Genomic DNA, 23,281 nt, shown 5'->3' on the forward strand with positions numbered 1-23,281 from the left:
GATTTCAGACCGGGGTGGGCCACGCGCGGGCAGTCCGAGTCAGACTTCAGTCTTGCTGTATGATTGAGTGTCAGACACAAGACAAGACAGCTTATCGCGAGTCCTTCTCGCATCATCAACTCGTGCTGGCAGCGCGAGTCTGAGCTCGGGACAAATTTCACACGCTAACCACAGCCACAGCCATTGGCGAGGACTCACAAGAGCAGGCCATTTGGACATAGTTTCGTCAAGACAGCAGCAAAAATGCCGAACGTCGGCCTGATCGATCACTCGCCACGACATCCAGAGCCTGCTGCGCCTGTTCCCACAGCTTCAAATCTCATCTTAATCGACAACTATGACTCCTTCACCTGGAATGTGTACCAATATCTCGTACTTGAAGGGGCGCAAGTCGAAGTGATTCGCAACGACCAGATTACGCTCGATGAATTGATAGCCAAGAAGCCGACACAACTGGTCATCAGTCCCGGACCTGGTCACCCCGAGACAGATTCGGGCATCAGCAAAGATGCCATCAAACATTTCAGTGGCAAGATACCCATCCTCGGTGTCTGCATGGGCGAGCAGTGCATCTACTCCGTGTTCGGTGGGACTGTCGAAAAGACCGGCGAGATCCTTCATGGCAAGACTTCCCCTCTTCGACACGATGGCAAGGGCGTCTATGCGGGTTTGCCACAAGATGTGGAAGTCACGAGGTATCACTCGTTGGCTGGAACTCACCCTACTTTGCCAGAGAGCCTGGAAGTTTCGTCGTGGATCGCAGTCGGCCCAGACGGAGGTAAAGGGGTCATAATGGGTGTTCGGCACAAGGAGTTGCTGGTTGAAGGTGTCCAATTCCATCCTGAATCAATTCTCACAGCTGGAGGCCGACTCATGCTGAAGAACTTCTTGCATATGCAAGGTGGTACTTGGGCAGAAAATGCCCGTCTGCAGACCGAAGCGCAGCGAGTCTCGACTGGTGTCAAGGCGCAAACAGACGGAACTCCCAATGGCGAGAAGAAATCCAACATTTTGGAAAGAATATACGATCAGCGCAGGAAAGACGTAGCAGAGCAACGCCAGATTCCGTCATTCAGATTCGAAGATCTGCAAGCTACATACGACCTCAATTTGGCGCCACCTTTGATCTCCTTTCCGGACCGACTGAGGCAATCACCGTTCAAACTTGCACTTATGGCCGAAATAAAGCGAGCCTCACCTTCTAAAGGCATCATTCAAATAGACGCTCGTGCTCCGGAGCAAGCTAGAGTGTACGCATTGGCAGGCGCAAGCACCATCTCCGTTCTTACTGAGCCGCACTGGTTCAAAGGCAGCATCGATGATCTACGGAACGTGAGGCAAGCTATTGATGGTATGCCCAACCGACCTGCTTTGCTACGGAAAGAATTCGTTTTCGATGAGTACCAGATTCTTGAGGCTCGTCTAGCAGGTGCTGATACTGTCCTCCTCATCGTAAAGATGCTCGATCGTGAGCTCTTGAACAGGCTCTACAAGTACTCGCAGTCGCTGGGTATGGAGCCGCTCGTAGAGGTCAACACCCTCGAGGAGATGCAGATCGCGGTCGAGCTGGGATCGAAAGTGATTGGCGTGAATAACAGGAATCTGACAAGCTTCGAAGTCGACATGGACACCACAACACGACTCATGAAAATTGTGCCTAAAGAAACCATTCTCTGCGCTCTGAGCGGCATTGCGGGACTCAAAGATGTGGAACCCTACCAACAGAACGGCGTCGGCGCAGTTCTAGTTGGCGAAGCACTGATGCGAGCAAAGGATACTACCAAGTTCATCTCGGAGCTGCTGGGCGGCAGCGAGGCTGCCATCAAGTCCAGACCACAGAAGAAGCTTCTCGTTAAGATCTGCGGCACGCGAACACCTCGAGCTGCACAAGCGGCCATTGAAGCCGGTGCTGATCTGATCGGGATAATCATGGCAACAGGCAAACGGCGCTGTGTGTCAAGTGAAGCAGCTCGAAGTATCACGGACGTGGTGCGCAAAACACCGAAGACTGCCTTGGAAGCGACCGATGCCTCCGGAGAGGCTGGAGGGAAAGCCACGAGTTTCTTCGCACATACAGCACGACATCACATCCAGCGAGCTGATCGTGCTTTATCAGTTGGTGTTTTTCTCGATCAGCCGTTGGAATACATTTTGGAGCAACAACGACTGGTTGACTTTGACATCATTCAACTTCATGGTTCCGAGCCGTTGGAGTGGGCACAGCTCATACCTGTGCCCGTTCTGCACAAGTTCAAGCCTGGTGATGCTGGGCTGTCGAGTCGCGGTTACCACTCGCTTCCGCTGCTTGACGCCGGTGCTGGCGAGGGTAAGCAGCTTGACACGTCATCAGTACGTTCACTTCTAGAAAGTGATGCAGGTCTGAGGGCGCTGTTTGCTGGCGGTCTGACATCGGAAAACTTGACCGAAGCAATCACTGGCCTTGGTAACGCGAAAGCGCAGATTGCCGCAGTCGACGTCAGCACCGGCGTTGAAACGAACGGAGAGCAAGACGTGGACAAGATTCGCTCGTTCATCAGGACAGCTAAAGAGATCGAGCTATAGAGATAAATTTTAGAATTGAATCGAATCTCCACAGATTGTTGCTTTGTGCTCTGGCGCAGTAGGCGGGAAATCGGTCCGTTACGTGTCTCTCTTCCGCGCATGAGCCACGAAGTGAAGCTTGAGCTCCATCACGACCGTTTTTCACAAGACGCCTCACGGTGTGGCTGCGTTATAGCGTGCAGGTGAGCCGTTTGTACTCATTCACTCAGTTGAACCCCCAAAGTGGGGCACACATGATGTTGCCTATTGTCAAGTCACCAGCAACCATCATCATCATCGCAGCAACTGCAACCAACTCTGCTTGGTCCTCAAAGTCTGGAAAGCCTTACCAACACCGCCGCCACTCCGACACTGGTAAATTTCAATTGTTCATTTTCGACTTGAGCCCTGGTCTGATCGCTGCGTTTCTCACAAGCACAAAGTCACTGGGCATCGCAGATCGCAAGATGCCGTACAAAGCGCTGAAAGATTGCGTGATAGTCACAGCTGGCAGCGGCGAAAAAGATTGGAATACCAATCAAATCAGCCAGTGGATTAAAGAAGCATCTGGTACCTTCGAGCGCGCCGTCACGGACTCCACGACTCACCTGGTCATCACTAAGAAACTGTGGGATACGGGTGGCATGATCGCGCAAGAGGCGATCCGTCGCCAGCGGCAAGGTCAGAACATAAGCATCGTCAGCTTTGACTGGCTCGATCACTGCTTCGCAACGAAGTCGAGGAAGAAGGAGAAAGCGTACAAGTTCTCAGTCAAAGACTTGTCGGCCAGCGGCGGCAAAGAAGATGTTGGCCCACGTTCCCACACCGGTCTCCTTAAGGAACTCTACCTTGAGAACACGGAACTTACGCCAGCTCAGCAGAAGCTTAACGAGAAAAAGCAGGCCATGGAAGAGGCATTAGCCAAGGAGCGCGCGGCCGAGAAGGAGGCCACGAGGCGGCAGCACCTTGACAACAGCCATAGTCTCACAGAGCTGGGGCAAATCTTCAAGAGAGGTGCTAAGAAGGCGAGCGCGATTCTGTTGAACTGTAAGTCTGTTGAGCCAGCCTCATTCCGTGGTGTAGGGGCAATCCCTAATGACATTTTCTTCGCAGCGAACCATCACATCTACCAGGATGTAACTGGTTTCTACTACGACATTACCCTCACCAAAGTCGATACGGCCCGTAACACGAACGAACGGTACAATCTCGTGGTAAGCAGTGGACCACTACACCTCGATAGATTCTGTCCCATTCCGACTGACATTTCCTGACAATACAGTTACAGATCCTTGAGTCCAACGCCGTGCCCAATACCTATGCTTTCAGCACGTCATTCTCCGGTACGAAGATTGCACAGGTTACCAACGTCGTTGTGAACGTGGGCGCAAACTTCTCGACCGCGATGCGCGCCTTTCGTAATTGCTTCCAGGAGAAGACTGGAGTCAACTGGAATGATCGTCTCGTAACACCCAAGGATCGGTAAGCGGCGGCCCAAAGTCCACAAGGGTTGAAGGCGATCAGGCAAAGCTAATTTTTGAATGTTGCAGGTCCAGGCACGACGAGCCAAGAAATCACATTGAGAAGATTGGGGGTTACGCCCGTGATCAGCTCAACGTCTCAAACGAAGCGTCAGATATTCGTTTCCAGAATTTCCAGTACTATCCTCCAAGTTACGGGGCTGTTGGCCAACTGGACACCTCAGCACTCGAGACCAGCGATGAAGACCAATCCACTCCACAGGCTGACCTGCATGTGACGAGTGGCGAGAACGGCACCAATACCCCTGATGTCGCGAATGAGCATCATGCTGGTACTCCTGTACAAGCGGTATTTGGACCGAGGGATGTCGAGAAGTTACACGAGGCACAGTCTGTCCCGAATGAGATTGGCGAGACGCTGGACCCCATGACTGCCCCCTTTGACTTTGGAGAGGGCGTCGACTTCGGAGAAAGCGCGGACTTTGAGGGAAACGTCGCCCACGCCGATGAAGACGACGCGGAGCCTGCAGTGGAGCCCCAATACGGAGATGGAGCCCAATTCATGGACCTCTCCAGCTACTCTCTTCCGCCTCAGACTTCTGCTGAGCAAACCCACAGCGGGCTTGCAACCACACCACAAGTTTCGAGCCTCGGCAAGCGTAAGGATAGTGGAGTGGTAGACTCGGCCGAACATTCGAAGAAGCGCAAGATTGATGCGGAGTCCGGCGAGTACATCATCGAGAATACCTCGGAAGCTGGGGACCAAATGGAACGTGATTGAGCAACGCAGCTCGTCCGCGACATTTTGGCAGTTGCAGGTACAGACTGGGGTCGTGCAGGATAAGCGGCACGCGGTAGACCTTCGAGAAGACTACAGAGGTGATCAGTGGTGGGCACAGCACAAGATCTTACCGGAATCTGAGGTCTGGATGCAAAGCGTCTTGGGTCATAGTGCTCCGTGTATATGTACAGTAGCGGCCAGCGAGGAGCGAACGGAGCGCTCATTGTGTTGCTGAAGTATAGCATCACTGGTATCGACTTTGCCCGCGTGTCCTGTGGCATGCATCTAGTTCGATCGCTCTCCGTTCTTTTGTGCCCGAATCTCATCCATCTTCTTTACCCGCAACTTGAATTCCTCATATTGGCACTTCTCATATGAATGCCGCTCGTCCTGCGGCTGCGTTAGCAAGCCCTTCTTTACCCAAAGCCCCATGTTTCGAGCATCCTCACCTGACACCTCCAATTCAGATAGTAGTTGTCGTATCGGCACTTGTTTAGTGGTATGAGGAGATGGGCGCACGAGTCTCGGTAAGCCAGTGGTAATTTGGCATCGCTCATTTCTTTTCGTGTAGCTTCTGCATCAGGCGAGAACGTCAGTACCTGCGCAACAGCGAACGCACCATTGGTTCGTGGGAGGTGGTCGTACGGCGAGTGGGAGCGCCGTGGCCGAGGCCAACAGCTTCCTTGACGCTCTCGGCGGTGTCTTTTATCTGTTCTGCGACGGTCATGGCGGCAATGGGCGTGGGACACGGAGGAGAGTCGCGCGGAGGTGGTGGCAGTGGCCGGCGCGGTCGCAGGTGAGGTGCAGCGGCGTCTGCTGGGCGTGACAGGGAGGGAAGGTCGGCCGAGCAGAAAGTCAGATCGCGTCTGGCTAGTCGCGTGTAGGACAGCGACAGAAACAGAGCTCCAGAAAGAGCTTCAGCAGGACCACCACCGACAGCGCAGACACCATCGGATCGCTGGCCTGGCCATTCACTCATATACGATGCACCAGTGGGGCTCATCTCGCCGCCAACATTAGCTCACGCGCCGCAGCGACGAGCGCACCGCTACCACTCTCACTGCACCACTGCTGCAGATCGATGCCAACATGTCGACGGCAACCTCGTCGAGTTACTTTCCTCCCCTGGACCAATGTCTAGCCGGCGATACGACAGTCATTTCCTGGCGCACCGCGTATCGCGCCATTTGCGACGAAGTCACAGCTCTCGAAAACAGCCACCTGCAGCACTTTTTCACCGACGATGAGACGATAGCTCTTCTCAGTAATCCGATTAAGCCATATGCCGCTCCCAGCGCGCGGAGCGGAAGCGACTTTGACACCAAGACTGCGCCCATCAACGTTGCCCAGTCTCAACATGCCGACTACAAGCTGGACGAGATCAAAGCTGATGCGAAATGGCTGTCCAAGGAGCTGCAAATCGAGGAAATGGCTGCCCTGCGTCTGGCGATGATTGAATGGCAAGAGCGAGCCGCAGATCAGCTGTTGAACACGGCATTTAATGGCCCAAGCGGACTGAACGGCCCTTCGAGCACTGCCTTGGTGAAAAGCACGATTGATCTATCAACCTCGACTTCTGGATCTTCGCGACCAGCGTTGACATTTACGGATCAGGATGTGAGACGACAACGGCTGTTGGATGTGTATCTGAGCGAGACCAACCACTTGCTGCGCCTCAGTGCAGATCTAGCCAACCGATGTGCTGTGAGCAAAAGCAATGTGCAGGGAGAACCTACAGGCGCGTTTCGTCTGGACAATCCGCGCTCGTGGATCGATCGAGTTGCCGCCAAGGTCATGGAAATCATGTGCCCGAGTACTAGCAGAAACGAGGGCGAAGCTTTCATCTCCAAGTGCATCTCGAAGACTGAAACTGTGCTTGATCGAGGCGATGCGACCACAGCCTGGCCAAAAGTATTCGTTGATGATTCAAAAGCACCGACTTACATCGATGCTTTGGCATGGGAGCTGACAAATACGTTACGACTTTTACTGGCTGCGTTGTACCAATACGATGGGATTCCAAGCGCCTCAGCACTTCTAGCCTGGTTCACGCTCATGGAGAAGCATGTGTTTCTGCAGGGGGGCAAGAAGCTTCTTCCGCCAAATCTCGACGCGCTGCAGCTGCTGGTGTCAATAGTTTCTGTGGAGATCATGAAGCTTCAGCTGGCAGTCGGCGAAATTATGCAAGCAGCCGGCGTGGAAAATCTTGTGCTTGCTGGTAGCCACTACATCAACGATGAGGAATGTCTGAGGACGTTCAACCTCATCTTGTATAGAGTTGGTCTGCGTGGGGTCACCATCGCTGCGCCTGCGATTCTTGCTTGGAGCATCATCACCACTGTGATCCGAGACATAGCCCTTATTCATCGGGAGGTGCGGGAATCTCGTGGTGAACCTGGATCCGACGATGCGGCAGATGCTCTTGCTCGCCGTGCCTCCAGACGTGGTTCGCGCAACGAGCTGTCATCCGCGTTCGAAAAGCTTTATTCCAAGCTCCAAAGTCCAGAGCTGGAGGGTGATCACAGAGATGACATTCCTCGCCACTTCTTGCTATTTTCTGTCGATAAGTCACGAGTGTTCACCCTCATGACGGCTTTGAGCACAATGGCTGGCGCCACATACAGCTCCGATGCTGAATCGGGCACCGCCTTCATCTGCAAAGAGGCTCTGCTCGATCTCACAAGAGACGCTCTCCCGCTTGTGCAATATGACGCAGAAGTTCTTGACGCCATCTTGTCATGCATATCACCAGCAGATAACACTCAGATCGCAGAGCAACAGGCTGCTGTGCTTGCAGACAAGCTGCTAGCGGATCACGAGCAGCTCAGGCCCGCCATTCTCAACGAAGCCCTTGCACGTTTTCCGTACGAACTCTCGCCATTGCTGAAGATTAGCATAGCACTCGCACGCGCGGAGAGCCGCCACCGACGGGAAGGCGATCTGCCCGAAATTGCGGAAATTCTACTTGACCTGCAGACTTTCACGCAAGAAGTGCCGCTGAACTTCAGAGAGTACGAGCTGACTGACGAGGCCGAGGATAGCAACACAATGCGATTGACTGATGCATTGCCTGTCATCTTGAAGCACAATGGGACGATGTTCGTCGGGGGCACACACTTACTCACTGCTGGCGACGGCGTCGACATGGATATACCCGAACACTTCGTTCCTACAGAAACTACGGGCACAATTGTCAAGGAACAGAAGCCCATGGTACTCATGCTCAATCACTCATACTCTGGCCTTGGTTACCTCAGTGCATTATTATACACTTTCACGAAGGGAAGCGAAATGGCCCTCATTGCGCCACGAGCAATGCTCGATCGCTTCGCCGCCGCCGATATCATTGCGCTCTTCACATCCCTGCTCTCAGCCTGCCTCTGTCGTCAGAATGGAGCAGCAGCAGCTCAAGAGTTATTGGTGAGACTGAGCGAATCCCTGGGCGACAACCATGACATTGTGGCTGTTGTGACCGACGTCGTTGAAGCCGAACTTCTGGCACATCTCGAGCAAGTTGCCCAGGAGGGATCGTTGGAAGTCGTTGCCACGGGTGCAGAGTTCCTTAATGCCATCGTCAAAATCTCTCCTGAGCGTGCATGGTCGTTTTTGGCCAAAAGTAGCTTGCTGGGATTGGCGAGCGGAGCAATGTCACTCGTGGCGGTGGTGAACGGGACAGAGGTACAGCTCGGGCAATACCGCTTCCTCCAAGCATGTGTCGATATGCAATCGCTGCTGATAGAGGATGCCATCGCCGGTCTCGCGAAGCGAAACACCATACCTACGGAGGCCGTCAAAGCGACGCGCTTCAACATGACAATCAATCATGACTCGCCAGATACGACGCCTTCCCGAACTATGAGTGCAGTGCTGAATGCGTATCAGAAGATTCTTCTCGATGCACTTCAAAGCTTCCCAGACTGGAGATGGAACAATGCGGAGCAACGCTGCCGCCTCACCACGACTTTGATCAGCTCCAATATGAAATTACTTCGCAGCACACATGGGATAGACGTGGCCAAAGACCCATCGAAACGGCTTACATACGTCCTCGCGCCTGCTGCTGATGCTCTTATCAATATCTGTGCCCCAAGGAGCGGTACTAGCGCATTGGCGAACACGATGAGCAAAATGCTTCACGATGGTCTCTCAGCCACGGATGATTCCGTACCAGTACAAAGTCGCCAGCTGCTTATCGAGCAAACACGGTCAATACTCAGCTTCCTTTCATCGATTCTGCGCATTGTGCAGGGAGGCACAGACCTTCTCAGCAAGCCCGTGGCTTCGGTAGAGCGGCAGAAGATCGCGAACAAAAGGTCGTATGAACTTGCGCACTCCATTTTGCAAATCATGCCAGTATTCGCATCATTGCTAGCCAGCGACCACGCTTTCAAGGACCATATGTTCATGCTCCTTGGCCAGGTCATCAAAGCTGTGGGGACAACCGAGACTGATCCGCCGTCCATACTCGCGCAGTTCGATACGGAAGCAGCGCAGTCGTTCCTTCAAGTGGTCACACAGCTTGACCGTCCACTGTGCGACCTCCAGGTCGAGCGTCGAGTGTGGGAGTTTCTTGCAGTGATCATGACCTCCAAGCAGCAGTGGTTTGCAATCTATCTTCTGACTGGCAAGCTACCGAAGAGTCGAGCACACCGACAGCACCAGGAAGAGCTCAAAGGCAAGCCCATATTGGCTTATGCCTTGAGTCAGCTTGCCTCCATCTCAGACCTGCCTCCCGAGCGCGCTGTAGGCATGCTGAAATTCATCTCTCTTGCCCAGCAGACATGGGTGTGGGCAACCAACGAAGTCAGGACACATACCGAATTCATCACAAACACACTAGCCTGGTTAGGCTCGCTTCGACCTGCTCCAAGAAATCCGACTCCTGATGCGGCCATCACCAGCGCCCGAGAGCATGAGATGGCAGCGCATCTTTGCGAGATACTTGCTATCAACCTCCATGCTGGCCTGGAAATTGGCGACAAGACCGTCCTGCGAGCTCTTGTCAGTAAACTGGACTTCTTACGCGACCATGGCGCCAGCGTCAATGCTTGGAACAGGTCGCTCCACAAAAGTCTGGAAAGTAATTTGAAAAGAGCATTTCCGCAAAGTGATCTGTCCGATTTCAAGCGTACTACTGTCAATCCTGCGCCGTATGGCAGAAGCTACTTCTACGATCTCGACATAGCCACCACCATCTTTCGACACCATAGAGCATGGACTGGCGCTACCGCGGATCAAGGCTTTTTTGACGAATTTGGTCGCGCCAGTACCAATTTGAGCCTACTTGACGCGCAAACGACTCTGTTGAGGAGTTGGAAGAGACTGGCTACAACGTTGTGTGACTGCGCCGAGCCAGACACACAGCTACAGATTGAACTCGCCAAAACAGCAGTGCAATGCTTAGCTGCTAACGCAGAGGCTCAAATTGAGCAGCCCGGCGCGGCGGATGTCATGCAAACTCGGATCGAACTTGCCTTCGTACTCGTGTCGAGACTCGTCTCGCTGAAAACCCAGCATGATTCCATGAAAGACCTCCTACCGGCAGCTTGGGCGCTAGTCGCTGCCTCTCCAGTCGACTACGATGTGGCAACGGCTCCCGAAGACGCACGGTATTATCGACAATTGCTCCAGGTTCTCTACTTGACCATTCAGCCATACACCTATTCCAGCAAAGCAAGCACGCAGGGAGAGATGCACTATCTCGCGCCGCAGACTGCCTCGACGCTCGTAAACATTGTTGGCAAAGTCATCGCGCCCGGGTTTCGCGCACTCTGCGGTAATCTGCACACAGACATTTCACTCGCTCTGCCGGCGGACTTTGCGCTTCTGACTGCTTTGTTGCAAGTCATTCTTGCAGTACCCGGTATCAATTCCGTTCATACGATGCTGACAGACCTGATTGCTGGCTCGAATATTGTACGAGGTGCGTTGAGCTTGTATTCTTGGGCCGATCAACTGGTCGAGGAGGACACGCAAGACCCAGTCTACGGCGAAATCGCCGTCATGTTCCTCCTGGCGCTGTCTACTGTGCGTCCGATCGCAGAACAGATGGCGCTGGATGGTGTGCTCGCACGACTCTCTTCTGCGAACCTCTCAAACTACTTTCGCAAGCCAGGTGGGAAAGGTCCATTTGACGAGCCGTATCGGATTTTCATCATCTGGACAGAAGGGCTTTTGCCGCTTTGCTTGAATTTGCTCGACTCAGTAGGTCCAGCCATTGCCGCGGAGATCTCAGCCTTCTTGAACAGCTTCCCGGAGCAACTACAGCGTGCCGAGAAGTCCCTCGTGAACGAGCCGCCATCACCGCGAAATCCACGGGCTGGTGCCGTGACGCTGAGCTTGGTCTCCGAAGCTCACAGCCTTTCCATGCTCTCGGTAGTCCTGAGTTGCGATATTGCGAGAGGTGCTGCTGATGGAATCAATGCGGCGGATGTTCCTGAGCTCAACTACGATGCCCAAAATGTCAAGGCTCTCGTAGAGGGGCTCACACGAAGTAAGCGAAGTCTCATCGACAGGATTAGACCAGCTACACCTTTGGAGGAGAGATGGTTGAATACACCTGCTGCAGGGAGTGCGGACAATTTGCTTTTGGCAAAGGTTCAGAAAGAAATGCATGGCATGTTGGCTTGTTTCGAGGATCAGGCTAGCGCTGGGTCTTGAGCGAAGGAGCGGTGAAGCATACGGAATTGGAGAAATGGATATTCTGGTGTTGATCTTTCAGCGAGGCGTTCAGGAAGAGGAAGCATTTGCGCGTGGGCTTATCTCAATGGCATGTTGCATAGAAAGAGCGCCGCCAGTCAGACATTGTGGGTCAGCGTTGTGTAGCACTACGACCACAAATCCTCCAAATTTAGTCGTGTAATGGGCAAATTAACTCACTCACGCTGCCAAACTTATTGGACACCTCATGCCATGCTAGATAAGCCAGAATTTATGACGAAAGGGTGAATGATGTATTTGATACGTGTGGTATGCGATCGCTTGTTTGACCCCATACTGGCGAGAGTGGGTTGACACACTCCTGATCTATGCTTTCCATAACAGTTCGTAGCTCATCTACGCTCGAGAAAATCCCGTGAACGAGATGTCCTGCATCTTGCTTCAGTGGTAACACAATCCACTATTCTCAATCTTCCACACAGCAGCCAAGCCCTGCTTGACTTCACCCTCATCTGCTCCCGAGACACCGCCTCGTCTCTTGCTTAAAATACGGCGAGTCCATGCCTCGACCGCTTGCTCTCCCGTCTCGTTTCGAGCTTGACGCAGGAACGGGATGAGAGATGTGCCACCAGTACCCTTTTCGGTTTTGTCGTTCTCCTTGTTTCCGCCATCTTTGGGTGCAGGCTTAGGACGATGCGCAAGATTGATCTTTTGCTTCTTTTGCTGGGCTTCGTCCTCGCTTGCTGCCTTTTTGGCTTCGGCACTTTTGATGATGATGTACCTGCTCACAATCTGAATGTGCTTGTCTCTGAAGGCGCTCAGCATGGCAACGCATGCATCGAAAGCGAGGGTCAGCTCTTTATCATAACTATGCTCGTCCACAAAAGCTCGAATGTTGGCCACTCGTGTCACTGCTTCCAGGAATCTGGCGTGTGGTCCTGGCATGTATCGGCGCATTTCATGAATGAAGTTCGACGCGGGCGCCTTGGACTTGCGCTCACTTTCTGGAATATCTTCCTTGCGTACCCCGGTGGGCAGATGTTCCACGCCAAGCACGATGTCGAAGAACTGGATGATGCTCGATTGAGCGTTGCTACCGCCGCTGTACTGCACGTAACGCTGTTTGTTGATCGGACCTCCGTTGTCGAAGATCACACCATTTGGAAGTCCGGCTTCCTTCATATTCTTGCTGCCCGCTAAAAATGGTCGAATGCGATGATAGAAGACATGAGGGTCACAGTTGTCATACATGCGAGAAAGCATAGCGCCAAGCTCGTCGAGACGTTCAGCGAACGCTTTCAGAGCTTCTGTGACTGCCCGCCTGTCGCCATTCCGGGCGAAATCAATGGCGTGCAGCATGAGTGGCACGATTGGGCCGGCTTTGGCTTCGATTGCAACACTGATCAAGTAGAACCACTTCTCATCGAGAGATCCGGTGAAGGTATCAATGGTATCAAGATTTGCGAGCGTGTCCATGCGTTCTGCATCAAAAATAGGCTTCCAATTCCAGAGAACCAGCCCGGCGTATGTTGCGACCGGGGGCAGCTGCAACTTCTTGCAGATTTTCAAGAACGGGACTGTGACACACGGTGGCACTCTTTCAGACGGAACATCGCTGCCCCAGATGTACGCATGCGTGATGAACGCCAGTACGCTGTATGCGCGCTGCCATTGAGCATCGCCGGCCAGACGCTCGGTCGATAGAATCGGCATCTTGTCCACAGTCTCACGCAGCCTCTTGCTCAAGATAAACCCCTGCAGATTCTTCATGATGTATTCCCAGGGCTCGTAGTACGCATCTGGCAGGCGCTCAAGTGGCGCTTCTGTTGGGAGGAAGCCATTCTCTCGGGAGACGGCGTAGTCTTCGGGGTTGGGAATTGAAAACATGATGATTTGCACCAGACGCAGGCTTGCTACGTGATCACGTCAATTCAATATTGACGTCCTACGTTGCAAGCCCAGCCGTATTTGTATTCCGAGCGGTCGTCTATTCGCGGTGGGACCTTGCGCTTCCAGAATGATCGTTGTTTCACGAGGAACAGGTCTGCAGTTGCGGTTCGCGGGTCTTGGAAGGGTCTCAGGCAGGAGCGCGTGAAGGCAAGAGTGACTGTCTGCGGAAGGCGAAGGTCGAGGAGGGGCTGAGATCGAGGTTTAGTTGCGGGTAGTGGCAGAAATGAGGTGATGCGGGCGGCAGTCTAGATTTGGAGTCAGTGAGAAAGAGGCGAGTGCTAGTGCTTTCATTCGGCGCCGACGTCGGCTTGATGGCTATGTAATCGACTTTCAGGTGAGCGATGAGCTCACAACCTGAGCTTGCGCTGCTCCGGACATGGCAGGCTGATGAGAAATGGTGTGTTTGGAGTGACACCGTGACGCCTCCGGAAGTCCGAGTGCTGCCGCTGCCCCTCCGACCGGAGTTGCGAAAGAAATCGTCTTCCTGACCACTTCACCTGGCAAAGCAAGTAGGAATCTGCCACTGCGCCATGCACATAGCAGCATGAATTGAGTTTCTGCATGTGTCGCAGATCATGATAGTCGAGAAGATCATTGATCGCCGCGCTGTTGTGCCTGGGTTGTTGCAAGGATTTGCTTGAAGCTGCGGGCGATGACGACCATATTCTGGGAACGCAATTATACGTACACATGCATCGTTGCACAGCACTTCATCTTAAAGAGCCACAGGAGCGGTCATAGTCTGCAGTTCCAATGTGTGCATGAACTCGGCAAGTTGTGTTGTGGTGGAGGTTCACTCACACGACCCGATTAGGAAATAAAAGTGGGTCAACTTTGCCCGCAGTCTGAAATTTCTGACAGTCCTGGTCCTGGTACAGCATCATCATTGCGGCAACGCAGCGTGCTTCAAAGTGTTCAGAGACATTCGCTTGAAGCTGAGCGTTAAGTATTTGGTCTGCGTGCCCTTCATATTTACATAAACCGGGTGTGCAGCTGACTTCGATATTGTTGTAGTTATATAATGAGTTTGCAGGTCAACTAAGACATCTCAACAGCTCGAAACGAGCTTGTGCTGAGGTGAGATGGCCGAGTGGTTATGGCGTAGGTTGCTCTCATAGTACCATCTCCAGCTTTGAAACTAATATCCTATCTCAGGTGTGACTCAAGCTACCAAGCTTCTTCGACCTAGTCGTTGAGTATTCTCATGGGCTCTGCCCGCGGGGGTTCGAATCCCCCTCTCATCATCACCTTCCTAGGTAGAACCAGGTGGTCGTGACATCATTTTTGTCGATGACGTCATTTTTTCGAAGTGAATTTTTGTGCTCGTCTCGGCTAATTCTGTCGGATTTGAGACATCTTTTGCAACACACAACGTGCCTCGATATACGACACGAGACGCCATGTCACCGTCTTCGACCGTACTCTGGTCGGCCAGGTGTCGGGGCATTGGCATGGTGCAATCCGCCGTTGGTGAGCTGCGCGCCCGAGCGGCAGCAGTCCAGCGGAGGCGTGCATACAGCAGCGTTTGTCCAGTGTTGTTGGTGTACGGTCGTCTTGGTGCCCTGGTCACGCCGCTTGATCACACATCGTCCCTCCCATTACACTACTTGCTTTCCGGCATCGTCTTTCTGCAGCGCTTTGAGACGACATGGCTCGCGCAAAGGGCAGGACGAAGCCTCGCCCAACGCTGCCCACCAAGAATGACACTCAAACTACGATCCCCTTTGAACCTCACAAAAACATACACTCTCCGGCCGCAGATGCAGCCACCTCCACTCCGCCGTCCCACTCCGCCGAGACTGCCGGCGACCCTGCTGCGGCAGCTTCGTCCAATCTGCACACTGTGCCGTCTTCATCACCATCGCTTGCGGGACGAGTAGCTACAAAGCATGATGGGACGACGCCCTCTACGGCTGCCCGCCACGCGGCCGTCCCTTCCAATGCAGCTTCGTCCGCTCATCCCGCTCCAGCCTCGTCCGATCCATTGATAGGATCGGCGGAAGACCCACGGGTGGTCCCCTCTGCAGCACCAGCGAGTCCAGGTGCTCTGCCATCTTCACCAACGCCCATCGCACGAGGTACTTCCAAGGTGAACAGAAGGACGACCCGTGTCGCAGGGGGCCGCACAGCTCGAGTGCAAGCTGTTGCCATAGATAATGCCGACGCGGACGACTGGTCTTCTGGAGAGGAAAAGATCCTGCTTACCAAACGTCGTTCTGGCGGTAAAAAGGTTCCTTGGGAGACGATCGCTCAGAAATATCTCCCGAAACGCAGCAAAGGTGCTTGCATCAGTAAATTCGACCGGATGAAGAGAAAGAAGGTGGTCAATGCCGATGCCGATGCCGACGCCGGTGATGATGGTGATAGTTCTGATGCTGATCAGAGCGAAGATGAGGAGATGCCGACGAAGAAGTCGACCAGGAGGCCCGCAAAGAATTCGTCCAAGGAGTCGAAGAAGGCATCGCGCGCCGGGGACGATGGTGATAGTGCTGATGCTGATCCGAGCGAAGATGAGGAAATGCCGACAAAGAAGTCGACCAGGAGGTCCACAAAGAATTCGTCCAAGGAGTCGAAGATGACAACAAAGAGGGCACCAACCCGGGATGGTGATTCTACGAAAAAGTCCTCCACGAAGTCGAAACCTCGATCAGAAAAGCCACCATCAGCCAGCGCGTCCACCGTGGCAGTGCCGGCCGAGGTGGCCCGCATGTTCACTGACCTTACACCGAAGACCCTGAGGAACGATGAGCCTACGTTTCGGATGCTGGTCAAGTCGGACTTTTCCGATCTAGCAGCTGCCGTCAAGGACTGGCGGGCGGCGCTAGCATTCGGGAGACGTGGGACGAAAACATCACTCTTGCCACTTCCTTTCATTGCCGCCCTGTCCTGGAACCAACACCTCAGCAAGACCGCACAAGCCGGGGAAGAGGCGGTGGGCAGATTCCGATGCGATCACGGCGTGGGCCCCATGGCCCTGGTGTACTTGGCCGATCGAGCTTGGACCGTAGCGGAAGCCAGAGAATACGAGAGCATCGTTCCGCGAGTCCAAATGCACTGGAGCGGGTGCTACATCCACTGGCAGTGGAGCAAGTAAGTCCTCTACGCGTGCCCCTGTCGTGTCTGCTCCTAACCATGACACAGCCCTCGCACCAAAGTATTGGCCGTGCTGCTGGTGCCCAGCCATGTCGACAAGAATGGTGACGATTGTGCCTTTGACGTTAGCATCCCACTCGCTATGTGGGACGCCGCTCTGAAGGAGCGTGAAAATCACTGCGGACCACTCATCGTGCTGCTCCACCCGGAACGAGCCTATGGCGCCAGCCTGTTCGAGCTTATCGAGTGCTGGAGGGGCGCGTCCCGCTTCGGCAGCTGTTCTGGGTACCGACGAGGTGCAGGCGAGGTTTCGATTGTCTGGCGGCCTGGCGGCGGGGAGAGCTGGGCGGAAGAATCTCGTGTGCTACCCGTGGGGCAAGCATTTGCACAGGAATCGATCGACTGGCTCCTGGGCTTCCACCGCCGACTGCGCAACGGGACCGGCGTCGCGGAAGGAGCTGCGCTGCGCGACTGGGCCGATGTCCTCCAAGAGCTATTTCCCGGAGATTGATCTTGTTGTCGATACTCCATGTGGATGGTTGTGATGGCCGTGATGTTGGCAGTGGTTGCGGGCATGCTGTCCTCGTTCGAGGGCAGTATCCCGCAGCACGCAGTGACCGGTCGATAGCCCGTAACGCGTGTCAATTCGAGAAGACATGACGAACCCAGCCGTGTCACCTCCCATTCACCCCCATGCCGCGTGACAGGTCGAGGTATCACCGCATGGTGACGTGCCTAGCCTCTGCTGGTGAGTGTTCCACAACATAGTCGTGCATCCGTGGCTCGGCGCGTGACCCTCACCACTGGCCATATTGCACAACCCCATCACTCTCGGATCCATCGCGAGACTTTATGGCCGGCCGTGGTTTGCTGTAGAACGGTCCTTATTTCGTGCTTCCCATCACGTCTCTTGCGCCCTCGCCGGCGCTATAGCTGAACCGCAAGATGGCCGCCTTAGCAGGATCCAGTTCGCGCAGATCTCGCAAGCACTGCGTTCAGCTCTCAAAGGCAAGTACTACAACAACCTCGAGGCGTTCTGCGCCGAGGGCGAGGCCTTTATCAAGCTTGACAAAATCTCCTCCCACGTCGTTGTTAATGGCGAGCAGGTCCGGATGAAGTTTATTGTGCGGAGTACGCAATGCCATCACAGCCGCCGCGCACACGCAAACACTAACGATGGCCAGGCTACGAGGGCGCCCTCGCCGACGGCTTTCTGCTCGCCTAGAGAACAGAATCCGGGTCCCCACCCCCGGACGACACAACGTACTAGGGCCTCTGGACGTGGGCGCGGCAGCAAGACGATGTTTTGTTCATCCCTTTCGACGTTAAGACCATAATCCTATCGCACGGAGCGGACTACAAACTCTCCCGGCTGTATAATTGGACCGCCCCCAGTGGTCGGGTCAAAGTCGAGCAGGCCGCGTACGCGCAGTTCTTCGTCGTCATAATCGAAGGCATCGACGACTGTATGGCGATTGTGCCTGCGCAGTCGTGGGCTGTCGCAAGGGACCAGCACGAAGGGATCGAAGGCATCGTCTATGGGTTTCCGCTATGGCTTGCGTTGGCTCTCGTTGCAGACAAGTATCTCGAGACGGCGATAACGAGAATTGTCCAACAGGCACTGGCAGACACGGGATGGTATAAGAACCCCACCACGAGCACTGTCTTGCGAGGCTGGCCGGTGTCCACCGTGGCGGGCGCTCAAGTCGATCCGGCAATATCCGCTTACGAGAACACATCGTTCGCGGCGGTACAGGGCTTCTAGAACGAAGTGCACAGCTTGGGCGGCCGCGTCTATTTCAACCCATTCGCACCGCTCCTGGTGGACTTTATCGTCTGGTTCCCCGACACTGGGTTCCTGTGGGTGGAGCACAAGTCACGCAATTAAGCGCTGTACAGGGTCTTATACAGAGACGATCGTCAGTACCCCTTTAGTGTCCGGCGACTTTGGCACATGTTCTGGTGCTAGGGCTCCGATGGGGCACTGTGCATCGCCCGCAACCACGTCAAATACGCCTGGGCCGCGCGTGGAGCACTGCCTCAAGCGGTCATCATAGAACATCGAGTGTCCGACCTGGCCGGGGCGATGCAGTACCTTCGGGACAACGCCGAAGCGGCGCGGGCGGCGGCCGTGAAGGCCATCGAGGAAGTCACGCTAGCCGACATCGACGAGGGTCTTAACTCAGAACGTGCCAGTGCTAAGCGTTTGCAGAAGGTCGAGTTACTCCATCGCGACGACGACCCGACTATGGGCGCACTCGTCCGCAAGCGCTCGGCACCTGGGACCAGCAGCGTGCTCAACCGCTTCGCTCGTACCAGAGGGAAGAATGTGTGCCTGGCCCTCGGGGGCGGGAGCAGCATCTCGCACGCCGTGGTCCTTCATAAGTGGAGTGATGGCGACAAGGACGCTTTCGACCGGCACGGCGAGTTACCTTTCGACTTTAGCAGCGAGGGAATCGAGTCTCGACGTTTTGTGCTGCTGCTTCTGTAAGACAACACCATAGTGGGCAATCTCAGCACTAGCGAGTGGTATCCGATTGGCATTCGCCGTGAACACTAGCGGCTCGTCTTCGCGGCGCCGAAGCCGCTCATCATCGGCCAACTTATCGACACTACGGTCGCCGACAAGGATCCTGCACCCCGGAGCTCGTGGTTCCTATGCCTTCCCGCCGGCTTCACCTCCAAGTACCGGCAGGGTCACCACCGACAGCTGGTGGCGGACGACGATGTTACCGGCGCCCATCTGTTCCGCGTGGTCCCCATCGAGGAGGATCTGGTCCCGGATCCTGAATAGCCTACGAACAACAAGACCTCGTTTCCTTTCCGAGGTTCCTTTCTGGTCGACGACCGCATCAATCTCGCGCGCTACGTGTTGAACCTGCGCGATGGCACCATCTTCGACCAAATTACCCGCGTTCTCGAGAGCGAGGGCATGACGAGCATTCAAAACCCTGCGTTCGAGGGATATGCCAACCGCGAGTTCGACGCTCGTGAATATTAGTTAACGGTAGGGGAGGCGCTGGACAGTGTGTGGGGCTACGGGTGTGAGTATTATCATCTGCATGTCTTTGCTCTGCGACGATCTGTGCTGACCGTGGAGGCAGTCGGGAAACAACCGACCCAGTCGATCAGATGACCATCGGCCTCGAGCATTCGCTGGCCCATCAGTCGCTTTTTCCAACGCCTTTGATCCACTCTATAGCAACGAAAGCCTGCGCGCACGCTTCAATAACGGCTCGACTTCCTCTTCCTCGTCTTCCTGCACCTCTGTCTCCTCCACGTGGCGTTTCCCGCGCTCCTGTTTGCTGTGCGTAGCCACCACCAGACCTTGTAGCTGCTCTGATCCCCTGTCAGCCCTGGCTTTTTTTCGAGGATCGAATCTGACTTACTATATGCGTTCTTAACAGCCTGCGTCGCCCGCTCGAACTCTACTAACGGCAGCAGATGGGCGTGCGACTCCAGACGGTGCGCAAGATAGCCCAGGCGCTGAAGTCGCAGAATGTCTCTCATTAGACAGAGCTCGATGTCGATCGATGAAGATAGCACGTCCTCAACCTGCGCAGGTGGCCTCTTGGTTGCGCCCGTACCCGGCTCCGACCGCTCTGTCTTCCATTAATGAGTGTCCGGCAACCCGCCCAGAGTCTGACTTACCGTCCAGGACCGCGAAGGCCTTGCTCACGGTGTCGTATGCGTGAAGGAGCGTCGTCTGCGCAGCAGCATCGCAAGGCAGGACGCCCGACCATCCAAAGATCTAGTTGTACGCTATAATGGCATAGAAGCCGGGGATCTTCCACGGCAGGAGCAGTTCAGCTCCACCCGTGATGTTTTCCATGAGGCGAATGAGCTTCTTACACCGGTCGCTGCGCGTGGCGCCATTACGCTTCGTATACTCTTCTGGCCGGAACGCGGGCATGCGGTCCTGGATCTGGCTTGCGGTCAGCATCGCGTTAGCCAGAGCGAGGCACACGTACGTGGAGCACCCATTCGGGTTGTTTGATAGCAGCGGTGATTTGTTCCTTGTCGCCCGCGATCTGCTGTCGTGCAAGATACCTGCGGACCGCGTCAATAATGCCGTCGGCAGTGATCTCCGTTGCGATTTCCGCCATGCTTACCACTATCAGACATCCGTCCGCGGTCGTGACCTTGTACCCCTTCTACGGACTGCAGTGAATGTCGTAGGTGTTAGACATAGAACGACATCGCGCCCTCTCGCACGATGGCGAAATGGCCACAGCACAGAGCCAAACAAAGACATGCGTCAGACTTGTCGACACGCAGGAGTTACCGCCAGGCGCTAGAACGAGCGAGGTGAGGGCATGCACGACTGCGTTCTCGAAGCTCGACGAAGAAACCGGCGTTGTTCAGCTTGCCTGCTGGTTGGGCGACCACTAGCTCGGCACCTTGCCTTTGGCACGAGCTTTCGCAGAGTTTTCCTTGCACCATACAGGCCTCTGCTCTCTAGTTAGGCTCTGATTTAGTGGTTCCATCGCCGCGCCACAAATAATTATTTTCCCTCCCTTATAGCGTCGAAAATTACTATCTCCCTATCTTGCATTGCCTTGTGGCCGGGCGGATGGGTCGCGGGTCTAATATTGGGGTGGGGGAATGTGCTGAACGGGATCTTACAAGCATTAGGACATGCAGTTCTGTAACTATAGATGTGAAAAGGAGTCAATATGGTCAATCAATACCGCTGTGCAACATGCATGTATTATTCAAGTATCGGAGATATGGTTACCACAAACGGATACACAGAGCCTTCCTCGGTGCGGCCTCAGTAGCCGCGGCACTCGGGAGTGCAAGTTACAACAAGCTGCTGCAGGGAGCGGCGCATGTCGATTCAGCGACGGACTAGCCGCCACAGGTCCATGTGCCCTCTCCGCTTCCTCATCTGGTGCGCAACGTCAGTACGTGGATTGGGCGATGTCCGCACCGGTCACGTACCTATGCCTTATCCGCGGTCTGGTGCATCTCTGCAATTTCGTCGTTGAGTGCGTTGATAGCAGTAGTAATGTTCTTGAGAAACGCTTGAAACGGCCGGTAGTCGTTGTAGTAGTAGTCGTCGTGCTCGGAGGGACGGGCCTCGATTCGTTCTTGAATACGCTTGCACTTCTTAATGGCTCCGTTGAGTCCGTTGTACGCTGCTTTAATCTCCTTCTTGCCCTGCGTAAATTCGGTGATGAGAGCCTCGACTGCTTTGCCGTCGAGCGATGTTGAGGGCTTCTCGGATCGTGGTTTGACGACAGCCTTTCGCGAGCGCTCCTAACGGCGGCGGGTGGCGGAAGTGGAGTGTAGTGCGGTAGTGCCGCCGGAGCCTCCGTTCGTGCTGGCACTAGTAACGATTGCGGCGGGCATGTCGAATGTGCGGTTTTTCGATATTGGGAAGATTCGTGTCGGCGGCTATAGGATGGTTGTCGTGGCACACTCTAGCCCGGAGGCCACATTAGCTATGGACAGATGGCGAGCTGGGCGCATGTCTCAGATGGTTTGCCAAAAGTTGGCAGCGGCGTCGGACGCGAGGTCTTTGATCCAGACGCTCGACGCTGTGCCGCCGATGGAGCGGGTAATGCCGAGCGACGCTCCTGGAGGCGGGGACTTCGACTCCTCTATCACTGCACTACGCAACTCTCGGTATCGTCGCGCTCTCTGTCAACATGCCACTCTTCATTGAAGAATCCGACTGGCGTCAACTCGGGCCCCTGTACGTCTCCCGACACCATCCCCGCGATCCTCTTTGCGCTGACCACAAGCACAGCAAGCGCGATGCTCTCGTGCGAGGAACATAGCAGGTCATCGTGACCTTTCGCTTCTGGACCACAACCCTGGCGTTGACCGTGTACGCCATCCTAGCGTCCACTGGTTGTTGCACGAGCGTCACGAAGCTCTTTGAGACCACCTACACTATGTACGAACTGCTCGCGGGCTGCCTATGGATGGGCCTCGTGTACGGTGCGATGGTCCTCGGCTTAGTCTGCATGATGCAGCGCGACCTCACCATCGCGAGCCGCGTGCTCCTCTAGTAAGCATCGCTGCTGTTGGCGTCGAGCGATTGACTGACGAGCTTGCAGCAATCACCCCGATCTGATGCGCTGCCTGCTAGCACTTGGTATCCGCATCCTCTGCTCCTTTGTAGCCGGCAGCATGTACGACGCAGCCGCGCGCTACACGCCCCTGTTCTTGCGACCAGGCGATCTGACTTCGTAGCCGGGCGGCGTGTTGCATTGGGTGTCATTTTTGAGCTCGGCATCCGCATCGGCCTCGCTCTGCTACGCGCTCTACCGGACACTGGGATACATGTGCGCTGAGCTGGTTTTCTAGTCGTGCGAGCCGTCGCCTGTACTCATAGTCCGTACAGGCAACGCGAGGAGGATGTCGGCGTAAGGTGAATCTGCGTACAACGAGATGGCAGATGGCGTCTACATCGGGCGAGTGAAGTGCGAAGAGAGTCGAGAGCAGGACAGGGTCAGATGGTTCGGGGGCAGGAAGCGAGAAACACGTATGCGAGAGAGAAGGCAAAGTTGAAGAAGCGAGTAAAGTGGAGGATTGCGGGAAAACCTAAATCCATTCGCCCTACGTAGCTTGGACGTACACAGTCTGCATCAATATCAAGCGGTGCCCAGAACGGTGTCCCTCAACGCGCGCAGTCTCCGCTATCCCTGTTTCTCCGCCAACGCCTTCTCCCATACGTCTAGCAATGGCGCCGCGCACGAGTCCGACACGGCGTTCTCGATTGCGGCCACCTTCTTCCTCGCCTCTCCAATAAGAGCGCCGGCGT

The 23,281-nt window shown here is 54.9% G+C and overlaps 8 protein-coding genes across 8 annotated transcripts; 5 read left to right on the forward strand and 3 right to left on the reverse strand.

The window, feature by feature from the left end:
• Positions 1-243: 243 nt before the first annotated feature.
• CKM354_000349500 (bifunctional anthranilate synthase/indole-3-glycerol-phosphate synthase) lies at positions 244-2,562 on the forward strand (the record flags this gene model as incomplete). The annotated part of the gene is made up of 1 exon (XM_044798695.1): positions 244-2,562. The coding sequence occupies one exon, from the start codon at positions 244-246 to the stop codon at positions 2,560-2,562; it is 2,319 nt and encodes a 772-aa protein (XP_044654630.1).
• A 446-nt stretch (positions 2,563-3,008) lies between these two features.
• Positions 3,009-4,803, forward strand: CKM354_000349600 (uncharacterized protein; the record flags this gene model as incomplete). The annotated part of the gene is made up of 4 exons (XM_044798696.1): positions 3,009-3,588; positions 3,655-3,755; positions 3,824-4,023; positions 4,092-4,803. 4 exons carry the CDS (start codon positions 3,009-3,011, stop codon positions 4,801-4,803), a joined length of 1,593 nt encoding a protein of 530 aa, XP_044654631.1.
• Positions 4,804-5,892: 1,089 nt separating this feature from the next.
• On the forward strand, positions 5,893-11,463 carry CKM354_000349700 (uncharacterized protein; the record flags this gene model as incomplete). Its single annotated transcript, XM_044798697.1, has 1 exon — positions 5,893-11,463. One exon carries the CDS (start codon positions 5,893-5,895, stop codon positions 11,461-11,463), a length of 5,571 nt encoding a protein of 1,856 aa, XP_044654632.1.
• A 441-nt stretch (positions 11,464-11,904) lies between these two features.
• CKM354_000349800 (uncharacterized protein) lies at positions 11,905-13,350 on the reverse strand (the record flags this gene model as incomplete). The annotated part of the gene is made up of 1 exon (XM_044798698.1): positions 11,905-13,350. The coding sequence occupies one exon, from the start codon at positions 13,348-13,350 to the stop codon at positions 11,905-11,907; it is 1,446 nt and encodes a 481-aa protein (XP_044654633.1).
• Positions 13,351-15,061: 1,711 nt separating this feature from the next.
• CKM354_000349900 (uncharacterized protein) lies at positions 15,062-17,017 on the forward strand (the record flags this gene model as incomplete). The annotated part of the gene is made up of 2 exons (XM_044798699.1): positions 15,062-16,503; positions 16,555-17,017. 2 exons carry the CDS (start codon positions 15,062-15,064, stop codon positions 17,015-17,017), a joined length of 1,905 nt encoding a protein of 634 aa, XP_044654634.1.
• A 957-nt stretch (positions 17,018-17,974) lies between these two features.
• CKM354_000350000 (uncharacterized protein) lies at positions 17,975-18,997 on the forward strand (the record flags this gene model as incomplete). Its single annotated transcript, XM_044798700.1, has 2 exons — positions 17,975-18,256; positions 18,476-18,997. 2 exons carry the CDS (start codon positions 17,975-17,977, stop codon positions 18,995-18,997), a joined length of 804 nt encoding a protein of 267 aa, XP_044654635.1.
• Positions 18,998-20,257: 1,260 nt separating this feature from the next.
• On the reverse strand, positions 20,258-20,612 carry CKM354_000350100 (uncharacterized protein; the record flags this gene model as incomplete). Its single annotated transcript, XM_044798701.1, has 2 exons — positions 20,258-20,431; positions 20,478-20,612. The coding sequence occupies 2 exons, from the start codon at positions 20,610-20,612 to the stop codon at positions 20,258-20,260; spliced, it is 309 nt and encodes a 102-aa protein (XP_044654636.1).
• An 838-nt stretch (positions 20,613-21,450) lies between these two features.
• On the reverse strand, positions 21,451-21,861 carry CKM354_000350200 (uncharacterized protein; the record flags this gene model as incomplete). Its single annotated transcript, XM_044798702.1, has 2 exons — positions 21,451-21,768; positions 21,847-21,861. The coding sequence occupies 2 exons, from the start codon at positions 21,859-21,861 to the stop codon at positions 21,451-21,453; spliced, it is 333 nt and encodes a 110-aa protein (XP_044654637.1).
• Between the last annotated feature and the right edge of the window lie 1,420 nt (positions 21,862-23,281).

The sequence above is a fragment of the Cercospora kikuchii genome (genome assembly GCF_019650295.1).
Source record: "Cercospora kikuchii DNA, contig_00002, whole genome shotgun sequence".
Taxonomy (NCBI): domain Eukaryota; kingdom Fungi; phylum Ascomycota; class Dothideomycetes; order Mycosphaerellales; family Mycosphaerellaceae; genus Cercospora; species Cercospora kikuchii.